The sequence below is a fragment of the Ipomoea nil genome, unplaced genomic scaffold (genome assembly GCF_001879475.1).
Source record: "Ipomoea nil cultivar Tokyo-kokei standard unplaced genomic scaffold, Asagao_1.1 scaffold3069, whole genome shotgun sequence".
NCBI lineage: Eukaryota > Viridiplantae > Streptophyta > Magnoliopsida > Solanales > Convolvulaceae > Ipomoea > Ipomoea nil.
Genome location: NW_017619497.1, coordinates 9,473,994 through 9,484,978, shown reverse-complemented (window position 1 = coordinate 9,484,978; position 10,985 = coordinate 9,473,994). Strand labels below are relative to the sequence as shown.

The 10,985-nt window shown below is 35.0% G+C and overlaps 2 protein-coding genes across 2 annotated transcripts; one reads left to right on the top strand and one right to left on the bottom strand.

Moving 5' to 3' along the window:
• The first annotated feature begins 42 nt into the window (after positions 1-42).
• On the top strand, positions 43-2,543 carry LOC109165252 (malate dehydrogenase, glyoxysomal). Its single transcript, XM_019313938.1, has 9 exons — positions 43-226; positions 418-633; positions 767-1,081; positions 1,249-1,338; positions 1,442-1,525; positions 1,616-1,651; positions 1,750-1,839; positions 2,101-2,195; positions 2,289-2,543. Exons 1-9 carry the CDS (start codon positions 161-163, stop codon positions 2,359-2,361), a joined length of 1,065 nt encoding a protein of 354 aa, XP_019169483.1. The 5' UTR covers positions 43-160; the 3' UTR covers positions 2,362-2,543.
• Positions 2,544-5,675: 3,132 nt separating this feature from the next.
• LOC109165253 (transcription factor bHLH18-like) lies at positions 5,676-8,119 on the bottom strand. The gene is made up of 4 exons (XM_019313939.1): positions 7,946-8,119; positions 7,246-7,856; positions 6,406-6,777; positions 5,676-6,299 (listed from the first exon to the last, which is right to left on the bottom strand). The coding sequence occupies exons 2-4, from the start codon at positions 7,834-7,836 to the stop codon at positions 6,222-6,224; spliced, it is 1,041 nt and encodes a 346-aa protein (XP_019169484.1). The 5' UTR covers positions 7,837-7,856; positions 7,946-8,119; the 3' UTR covers positions 5,676-6,221.
• Between the last annotated feature and the right edge of the window lie 2,866 nt (positions 8,120-10,985).

The following is a 10,985-nucleotide window of genomic DNA, read 5'->3' as shown; positions in this document are numbered from 1 at the left end:
ACAAAAAATTAAAGGAAAAATCACCAATTTTCTGGAATATTTTCAATTTTGTATCACCACCTTATATCATTCCTCATTTTATCTACAAAGCACTCTTTTTTCCACACTTTCATCAACACACAGCCTTACTGGTTGTAGTAACCCAAACTTGTACAGAAAGATGCAGCCTTCAACTGCAGAACGTATTGCAAGACTGTCGGCTCATATCAGTCCTTCAAATCTTCAGGTTTGTACTTCATGCTTTCTTTAGCAGATAGTTCATTCTGTATTGCTTCATATTGCAGCATAATTTTCTGTTAAAAAGACACTAGACAAGCTGTGTGTGTTTAGGAAAACGAAAAGCTCTAGTCTTTATTGGGTAGATGTCAATTATTGAATGATTGATACTCCATGTTTGGTTTCATGGTGTGGATAAAGATGGGGGAGAGTTCCATGTTGGAGAGGGCTAACTGCAGAGCAAAAGGTGGTGCACCCGGGTTCAAAGTTGCGATTCTTGGTGCTGCTGGAGGCATTGGTCAACCACTCGCAATGTTGATGAAGATGAATCCACTGGTGTCGGTTCTTCACCTCTATGATGTCGTCAACAGCCCGGGTGTCACTGCTGATATTAGCCACATGGACACCGGTGCTGTTGTAAGTTTTCATCTTTGCTCTCGACAACATTTTTTTTTTCTCACTCCGAGTGAAACATGTCAAAATCTTGGGGCCGGTTTACTAACAGAAAACTGTTCTCTGTTTTCTGTTTTTTGGTGTTTCTTGATTTCAGGTGCGAGGTTTTCTGGGACAGAAAGAGCTCGAGGCTGCCCTGACAGGGATGGATCTTGTGGTCATTCCTGCTGGTGTGCCGAGGAAGCCAGGAATGACGAGAGATGACCTTTTCAACATCAATGCCGGGATTGTGAGGACGCTGTGCGAAGGAATCGCCAAGTGCTGCCCAAATGCACTCGTCAACTTGATCAGCAATCCTGTCAACTCCACAGTTCCAATTGCAGCAGAAGTTTTCAAGAAAGCGGGCATCTATGATCCTAAGAAGCTTCTTGGAGTCACCATGCTCGACGTTGTGAGAGCCAACACTTTCGTGGTATGTCCCAACACTTCCTCTCACAACTTTACTGCCATTTTACCTCAACTAATGTACACCACAGCTTTACCTGATATGAAACTATGCAGATTGCAGAATCCTTTGACTTGCTTTTCTGTTAAAACATGGAAATTTAGAATTAATGATTCTTCTCGAGTTCTTTACAGGCAGAAGTTTTGGGACTAGATCCTAGGGAGGTTGATGTTCCTGTTGTTGGAGGTCATGCAGGGGTGACGATTTTGCCTCTTCTCTCTCAGGTCTGAAAAACACATGCTTCTAAGCTCTAGCATAGATAACAAATAGCAGTTTTGTGCAGCCTAAAAATAGATACAAACTGTGTAAATGTGTAATCCTCCATAGGTCAAACCGCCATGCTCATTCACCCCCGAGGAAACAGAATTCCTGACAAAGCGCATTCAAGACGGTGGGACAGAAGTAGTTCAGGTAACAACATTAAACAACAGAGAGTAAGAAACCTTAAATTACTAGCTGTTGCTAATGTTTATTGACATGTTTGAACCTGCATCTTTGCAGGCGAAGGCCGGGGCAGGATCTGCAACTTTATCAATGGTGAGATCTTTTTTGCTGAACTTCCCACAGAATCTATAGCCAAACGACACTCAGGTCTCTTCAACATAACGAATGCATGTACAAACATTATTGTGCAGGCATACGCTGCTGTTAAATTTGCAGATTTATGCCTCCGGGGCTTAAGAGGAGATGCTGGTATCGTGGCATGTGCCTACGTAGATTCTAAGGTAGTCCCTCCTTCACTGATGACCTTTGTTAAGAGTTCCACATTGATAAAATAAGAGAGAACATATGGGTTTATAAGGCCATGGGTTAGACTGGCCATGGGTTAGACTAGCTAATTGGTTGGATTTAATCTTTAGTGTGGTTTGGCCCATGTATATTATATCCCAGTTGAGTAACCCTGGCCCAATCTTTGTTTATAACAACTTTCATTTCGTATTGTTCCACGCAAAGCTTTCCTTACAAGGCTGCAATGGCTTTCACAGGTGACAGAACTCCCTTTCTTTGCCTCTAAGGTGAGGCTTGGGCGCGGTGGAGCTGAGGAGGTGTACCAACTTGGACCCCTGAATGAGTATGAAAGGTATGATTCTGGACTGCCCAAATCTGCAAATTCTGCAGAAAATTCGCGAAGATCATCAGTCTTTTGTTTTCTCACGAAAATGGTTTGTAACAGGATTGGATTGGAGAAGGCAAAGCAAGAGTTGGCATCCAGCATTCAGAAGGGGGTTTCTTTCATCAAGAAATAGAAATCTGGGAATATCCCATTGTCATTAAGGTCATGTATTTCTACATAAATGTAACTGATAAGAAGAGCCATGAAAATCTCACTTCTCTAGCATGGAAACCACTCCCCTATACAAAAACTATATGTGCTTTACTGTTCTTGCTTGAGGAAAGTTCACTATGCATTCTCCGTATTCACGAGCAATCAAGAAAGTATTTACAATTGCATTAGCAGTCCGTTTACCAACACCTGCCTTAAACTCGGTATTTTTTTTCAATCACCTTATATGTCACCTAGCAACTGAAACAAGTTGAAAAGGCAGTCTTAACCATTACTAATACCTTTTCTCTATCCCTCTGTTAATTTTTTTGTTTAAGGTTTCAGTTCCTTGTTAGCATCAACAATTCTTAAAAGCACTACTTAATGAATGCTGATAACTAGTTTTCTACTTTTCTTCCAAGTAGTTCCAACCAAGTTAGTTGGACAGTTGGCTTGGTAAGTATAAAAGTTTGAGTCGGTAAGCTAAGCTGATTTAACATCTTGTGACCCTTTGCCGACTAAGGTGGTTGTAGAGTTGCGGTTTATTGACCTTCTTAGCCAGTTAGTTATGAACAACTTAGATTAGTTTATTTTATTGTAATCTTTTACCCTCTAGGGCCACAAAGTGAAGTTTACTCAGTACACCTTCGAATATTAATTGTAAGTTTTTTTGTTACTAATTTAAAAAAAAAAAAAAAAAAGTATTATCACCTTACTAGGAAAATTTTATAGGGTGGATTAAACCAAGAAGGTGTTACTAGAATTGAATCCATAACTTTCAAGTATGAGAATTATAGTTTACCCGCTTGATCACTCTTTGGAAGACATGTTTCATAATTTTTTGTTCCTTGAGAGGGAGGGAACCTTAAGAAGAAGTGTTGAAAATTGTAATTATTTTTTCAATAAAAAACAGTTGAGTTTCACCAAACTGTAACATCATTATCTTTGACAAAAACTTATATGTAATATTTCTTAATTTAGTTCAATGGGAACTAGCTTATGGTATCTTTTGTTTGACTTTTCTGTTTCATTGTTCAGCCTCAAATTATACATCTTAAGATAATTATGGTATTTTGGATGCAACCTTCACTAGGGATTACAATGGGTAGAGAGTATACACTCCGTCCTTGAAACTTCATTTCATTGCTTGTTCCAGTCGGGGAAATTTTTTTCTTTTCCATCTCCGCCTTCAAATCAAATTAGTGCAAATCTCAATACCCAAGAAAACAAAATCTAAATATTAAGTTCTTGATCTTAAAATATATACTTAAATTTTTATTGAATCTTCAATGATAACCGAAATATCAAATACAAAATGCATATAGTCTTTTGTGCAAAACACATCAAATATCCAAACATAATACAAAATCTTCGTTCACTCTAAAAAAAATTATAATCCTTTCAAAAAAATTAATATTATATTTCTTTTTAAAAAAATAATAAAAGTAAACAGGAGATGGGTCGGGGCAGGTGAAGTCATGGAGAAGAGTATCTCTTTCAATTCCCTGTTCTCCAAATTTTGATCCCCGTCGAATAAAAATTGGATGAAATTATCACCTATCATGCACTTGAAACCTATTAATTTGTAAATGACCCTACATCAACAAACTGCAAAATTATATAAGGATCAAATCAAAGAATGAAGATTTCTTCCATCAATATTTATTTACATTAATTAGTGATATGATTAATTGCCACCTAAGTCATTAAACCTAAAGATTCTGATCTGTATGGAAATATATATGATCAAGTAGGGTATGGCAAACAACTCATTTTTATACTACTTGCCTAAAATGAAATAAACTATGATGTAGATGGAATGAACTGTATTGGGAGAGCTGCTCATATGCGATTAAACAATAATTTTATTGAATTTTTTATTCCAAGATTCTCATATTAATTAATTAGTAGATGCATGTTAATTAATACTAGTAATTACGAGAAGAATTGGAATAATGATGAGCCTACAATGTAAATATGTAATAGAATCAGTAGTACTAACCAAAAAAAAAAAAAAGATTATGTTCCAATTCTCCTTATAGCTCATTTTGGTAGAACTTATTTTAGAGCCTCTATAGTTACTTTTAAATTACAAATAACAAGCTATAAATTTTATTTAGTAAAACATTGAAGCTTACAATATATTTTGTAGTTTATTTTGAAACGCTACCCAAGTAAATTTTACAAACAAGAACCAAACACTTCAAGAGAAGCAATTGCTAATTTTATTGGTTCTTTGTAGATATGACGGCTAAAGTAAGCATTGCATAATTTTTGTTATACAATTTGCATGATTCGCCAACAAATACTCTGATCCCATCTAATCAAATATATTTTATAAAGCACCACTAGTTATATTTATAAATGCATATTAACAAATTAATAATTAAGAAATAATAACTGATTTATTAATAGCATAATATAGTTGCCTAGCATGACCGCCTACCATTGATGCACTAATTTTTCAATTTCAATAAAATAATTAGCCGTATTATTATTATAATTGTTATTTTATTTGGAAGCTTCATTGGTGAGTTGAGCAAATTCATTACTCCATAATAGAGAATGTCATGCTCTCATCATCATAGCATAGCATAGTTTTTTTTTTTTTTTGTTTTTTTTTTTTTTGTTTTTTTTTTTCTTTCTTTTAAGAGACAACTTAGTCGAGTTGACCAGGTTTGATCGTTTTGACTTAGTAACCATAAGGTTCCAACAAATTTCACATACTTCTTGTGGGAGATGCTTATTGACATTCTCAGTTTGAGTTTGTCAACGTATATGGACAACTTATGTTGGTCCTTGCCGGCTAAGCTCACAAGATGAGCTACCTTCGAGTAGCGGCTACAAAATTATTTTATATATGATTGCAAGTAGTATAATAACTTAGTGAATCGGCATTGGTGCAACTACGGGCTTACCCATATAGTTTGATAACTTAGTGAATTGACATTGAATTGGTTCCTTTTGTTTGTTTGTACCAAGTATAATCTTACACATTATATCGGTCTATACCATGTATTGTAGCGACATAGGTTGATAGTACATGATCCAACCCTAATAGAGTGTATAATTGTACAAAGTATAATAAGATACTGATGTTGAACAACACCGTAGAAATTGCTTCAATAACATTCTTTGAACTTCTTTTAATGAGAAATTTTGGATTCCATTCACGGTTAATTAAGTTGTTTGGATAGCATTATTTTTGTTATTATTAATGTAATTGGTTTTATGTATAATTGCATTTGAATTCATAGTAAAGAAATGTGATAAATATATAAAAACCAAATGTTGGGTATGAAAGTGAAGAAATTTCTAAATATTGGGGCATTACGAGTTTACGACGTCACAACCAAACAATATTGCAATTATAATATTACATAGACAAAGAAAAGAGGACCCCTCAAATGGTCCTCTAAAACACACTATTTGACACTGGTACAACACCATATTTGCCAATTCAGCCCCCAAAAAAAACCTAAAATCCCTTTTTTGACCACAAGGTTTGGTTTGATATCCTCAAACCTCCCCCCAAAAAAATGTAGAGGAAAAACTAAAAAGCCCACAAAAGCCATGAAGTCATCTCTTTACAACAGGAGGGTAGGGTAACATGGTCCATGAATAAACCATGAAAAAAATTTGACGAAAAAACCCTCCTACAAAATGAACCTCACAGCAAACAAGCTTCATATATGGGCAGATGGTTCCAAATAAAAGGGTGCTTGGCAAACAGGCCTTAATATTAAACCTCGTATGATCCGAAAGTATGCATGCATGCATGCCCGAGTTTAGGCAAGATTCCTAGACTCGTTTATTGTCGATATTTTTAAGGTTTCTGGCAATTCAAACTGACTGAATCTTGAGAGCTGACCGTAAGTTCATCACAATATCCTTCACTGTCATTGGGAATTTCTCATCCATCTGAAAATTAAGAAAAGATTAGAGAGAAAATAATTGATTTTTAGTTGCAGGGTAAAACTAGCGGCCGGGATGAATTAAATACCAGAATTTTTTATTTTTTATTTACCTGAGCTATTATGGTAATATCAAGAGCAGAATTGCCAAAAGACATGGCAGTGCTATTGGTGACAGAGAGATGGAGATTCTCCAGTTCAGCTACTGTTTTATCAACAACCCCTTTGCTCTTTTCACAGTGGACTCTAACCAGAACATCTTTATCGGAGATTCTTACTTCGATCTCCGGGAGCGGCTCATCGACCCCGGACAGATTTTCATCCGAGGAAGAATTCTCAGCATCTGCTAAAACCTCATATTTCTTGACAAAAACTACTGACTGATGAGCAGACTTCTTCCTTGTCTGCTCTTCCAGCATCTTCACTCTCTCTTGCAGCTGTTTCAAGTGCTTTATAGCATCCCCAAGAACCGAAGCCTTGTCCATCTGCAAAATTGTACACCATATGGTTAACACAAATTAAAGTAAACTTTTCTTGATTTTGAGAATATTAAGATTAGACTGTCCTATTGACTTTCTTGATTTGAGTCAATCAACTGTAGCAACAAAAAGATTAGATTATATGGCCCTGTTTGGTAAAAAATTGGCCTATAGGCTAATTTTGGCTTATTTGACCACTATTAATTATTTGATTTAGTTAAAATATCAATATAAATGTTTGGTTAATTAGCTTTTTGCAACTCCAAAAGGCTAAAATTCAAAAAGCTACTCCAAGCAACTTTTTCAATTAGCTTTTTGAGAAAAGAAATTATATCAAACAGCTATCAGCTAACAGCTAATTTACCAAACACTATACTACAATCAACCAATGTTATCAAATATTTATACCCTCTAATCAACACAATCAGCTAGCGGCTATCAGCTAACAGCCATTTTACCAAACAAGACCATTACCTTTTTGAGTCCTGGGACTAGAGCAGACAGAGCAATGAATCTCTGGCTGAGCTTTTCGCGTCGTTTTCGTTCTGCAATTATATGATCCTGAGCAGTATTACTGATCTTCTTGGCTTCCTGGCCGGCCTTGAACACGAAATTTTGGTTCACAAAGGGATCTTGGGAAAGAATGTGATGATGATCAGCATGGAAAGTTATGGCACTGGGATGAGAAATTGTTTCTTCTTTAGGCCTTCTGGTTCTGATTTGGTTGCTGTAATCTGAGTTCACAACGTGAAAGCTCTGATGAACAGATTGTGAGCTGAATGCATGATCATTCTCACTAGAACTCCAGCTGTTAGTCCTGGGATGCTTCATTGCAGCGTCTTCTTCACACGCCTGAGACAGTTCCAATGGCCGTTTCACGCCATAGATTGGCTGATGATGATGATGATGATGAAGCTGAGAAAATGGCGGATTTAGAGTGTCGCTAAACGTTGCAGATACCGGTATTGCGCTGAGTTCATCAAGAGAGCATATTGGCCAGTGCTGCAGATATGCAGAATCCTCCATTCCCAGTTCTGCTAAACTCCGCATATTAGCAATCTCCATTAGAGAAACAGGAGGATCCTGGAAACCATATCAGAGAACATAATTAACCATCAAAAAGACTGATATGATGGGCATTAACATATATATATCAGATCAGACTTACCTATATATCACAGATTAGACAAACACTGTCTTTTGAGTTTTGAGAAAACCCAATCTTTCGAGTTTAGAAAACAATGGTGGGCATTTATATTAGTGGTTTCTTGTGAAGGAATTGAATAACAACTGTTGTCGCTATTTCTTCTATTCCTTCACGGGTTGTTGATGTGAACTGGCATTGCCACATTTGAATATGTGGTTCATTAATTATTGGTATGAACATGATACCTGGTAATTAAAAAATCTTAGTGGGTAGGTTTTTTTAATCCAAAAAGGCTACCGATCTTGGATCTTTTTTGTCTTTTCTTGACATTTTTGACGCTGAGAAAATCAATTGCTAGTTTTCGGCAACCGCCTTTGGACTTTTAACCTAACACCCAAACTTAAAAGTTTTCTGCAACCGGTCAGTTATGAGCCACCTAAGCGGTTTACTTTATTATATTTCTTTATCAATTAAGATCGAGTTTCACCCAGAGCGGTAATTGGAGGAGTTTTGGTGAATCAAAGAAGATGACCAAAAGAAGAAAGCTGGGTTTCTGTTTTGGAGCCAACAACGTACGTCAACTAGCCAATGAGTTCTCAACATGTCGCAATCAATTGTGAGTTATACTCCACATTTCGCGGGGCATGGATGGCAACCTTTGACTTACCTAGAAGGTGACAAATTATGCACATCAGCACATGTATTATTAGGATCCTACCAGAAGATTTCCAGATCCACATTAATGTTGGAAAATTCTATCCTACTCCCCATCTACTCCTGTATTTTCATAAGCCAACAAGGCCACTGTTGCTGTCTATTAGGTGTTGAATTTTTCTTTTTCTTCTTTGGTTTTGGACAAGTATGGATAATAATTTCCATTTATGCCCGGCATATTTATTCCAGCAGGTTTTGATAATTGTACAGTTAAGCAAGACATCACATTTGACATATATAGACTGTATAGTGAAGTACAATTACTAAGGTTTTCTGTATCTATAGTTGACATATTCTGTACCTACCGTTGATAGTTTATGTACATGTAATTATCATATTATTTGTCAGTAATTATCAAGTTATTTATTTACATATACAAAAACTGTTAATTGTAAATTCAAAATGTGTTAATTTTTGTATCAAGATTCACAATGCAATATGAACTGGTATAACAGTTGTAAATTCAAAAGAGTTGCTTTATCTTTTTGGGCTTTTCCCTATTGGGTTAGCATTTTTGCAGCCCATCCGCACGGTCCAGCTCAATTTCATTGCATATCTGCGGCCCAAATAACAATATCATAATCCTTAGCTTGCAGACGTTATGCCATGGAACCGTGTTCACCATTCATGGTGAACACGGTTCCAACGGTGTTAGTGCACCGTTATCTTTTTTTTTTTTTTTTTTTTTTTTTAATTACGTGACTGCCTACACATTCACTTTGGAACCATGCCTACACATTCACTTTGGAACCATGAGATTATGAATTTTCTGTTATGAGATTATGAATTTTCAGTTATAAGATTATGAATTTTCTGTTATGCGATTATGAATTTTCTGTTATGAGATTATGAATTTTCATTACATTCATAATTTCGGAGTTTCGGACATTCATAAATTATGAATTCATGCATGCACATTCACTTTGGAACCATGCCTACATATTCCCGTCCGAAATCACGGACATTCATAAATTATGAATCCATGCCTGCGTATTCACTTTGGAACCATGCCTACACATTCACTTTGGAACCATGAGATTATGAATTTTCTGTTATAAGATTATGAATTTTCTGTTATGCGATTATGAATTTTCTGTTATGAGATTATGAATTTTCATAAAATTCATAATCTTATAACAGAAAATTCATAATTTGATCAGTAACGCGCCGTTAACTCCACATCCGCGATTTTTTTTTTTTTTTTTTTGCCTAAAAACGACGTCGTTTTGACTTGTGTTCACCATTCTCGGTGAACACGATTCCACGGCATAATTTGCGCTTAGCTTGCATCAAGCAAATTGTTATGTGGGCTCGAGTCCACCTTATTCCAAATGTTAATCATTTATCTTTTAAAATTTTACAATTTGTATATTACGAACACACAATGTTAATATTACATTGTTTTGTATTTACAAATTCCTTATAAATATTGCAATCACACAATATTAACAGATTAGAATTTGATGATTATGTATTGTATTCACAATTTCCTGTTACGATTGTTATGTATTTTGATTTAAAAACACAATTTATATTCTAAAAATTTATAATTTTAATACTAAAAATACACAATTTATACGTCGGAACAGGATATTCGTATAACAACTCATCAAACATGTGTTTTTCTTTTTCCCGAGAATGAAAAAGAAATATAATATGATAATACATGTGTTACTATTCTCCATTATAGACAAGGTAGGACCCCATAGGAAGTTGCTTTGCAAGTTGCTACTCCAAAAGTCCAACTAACCTATTTAAGTATTTAACAATTATCAAAAGGGCTCTTATATGGGACAATATTTTATAAATGCCAATCAAAGGAAGACACATGTTTAATAATACTCTTATTACAATTAATATTTCACATACATCTAACATTTCATTAATTTACGAAAGAGATTCCTGACTCTAAAAAAATTAATACATCATTCTCATAAAAAGTTAAATTTAGGGGGCGTTTGGTTCAGGTTATATTATATAACCAAGGGAATGTGACATTCCTGAGCTTACATTCCTATGTTTGGTTCATTTTCTCTGAGGGAATATAACATTCCCAGGGAATGCAACATTCCCTCCACATAGGATTTTGAAGGGAATGTGATTCCCTTCATTTTGTTAGGTAATGTAAGATAACCTCGCATATTTATGAATTTTGTCATTTTAATTCCAATTATTTAAAGATATATATTTTATGTTAGCTTATTATTATTATTATTATTATTATTATTATTATTATTATTATTGTTGTTGTTGTTGTTGTTGTTGTTGTTGTTGTAATTATATTATATATTTTTTATTACGTTATGTTAGCATATAAAATAATTTTGTTTCTCAAGTTCAAAATTTTAGTTAA

Coding starts and splice junctions, on each gene's coding strand:
- LOC109165252 (XM_019313938.1), top strand. CDS start 161: ATGCAGCCTTCAACTGCAGAACGTATTGCAAGACTGTCGGCTCATATC. Junction 634..766: donor ACATGGACACCGGTGCTGTT/GTAAGTTTTCAT, acceptor TCTTGATTTCAG/GTGCGAGGTTTTCTGGGACA. Junction 1,339..1,441: donor TTTTGCCTCTTCTCTCTCAG/GTCTGAAAAACA, acceptor AATCCTCCATAG/GTCAAACCGCCATGCTCATT.
- LOC109165253 (XM_019313939.1), bottom strand. CDS start 7,836: ATGGAGATTGCTAATATGCGGAGTTTAGCAGAACTGGGAATGGAGGAT. Junction 6,778..7,245: donor TAGTCCCAGGACTCAAAAAG/GTAATGGTCTTG, acceptor ACAATTTTGCAG/ATGGACAAGGCTTCGGTTCT. Junction 6,300..6,405: donor ATATTACCATAATAGCTCAG/GTAAATAAAAAA, acceptor CTTAATTTTCAG/ATGGATGAGAAATTCCCAAT.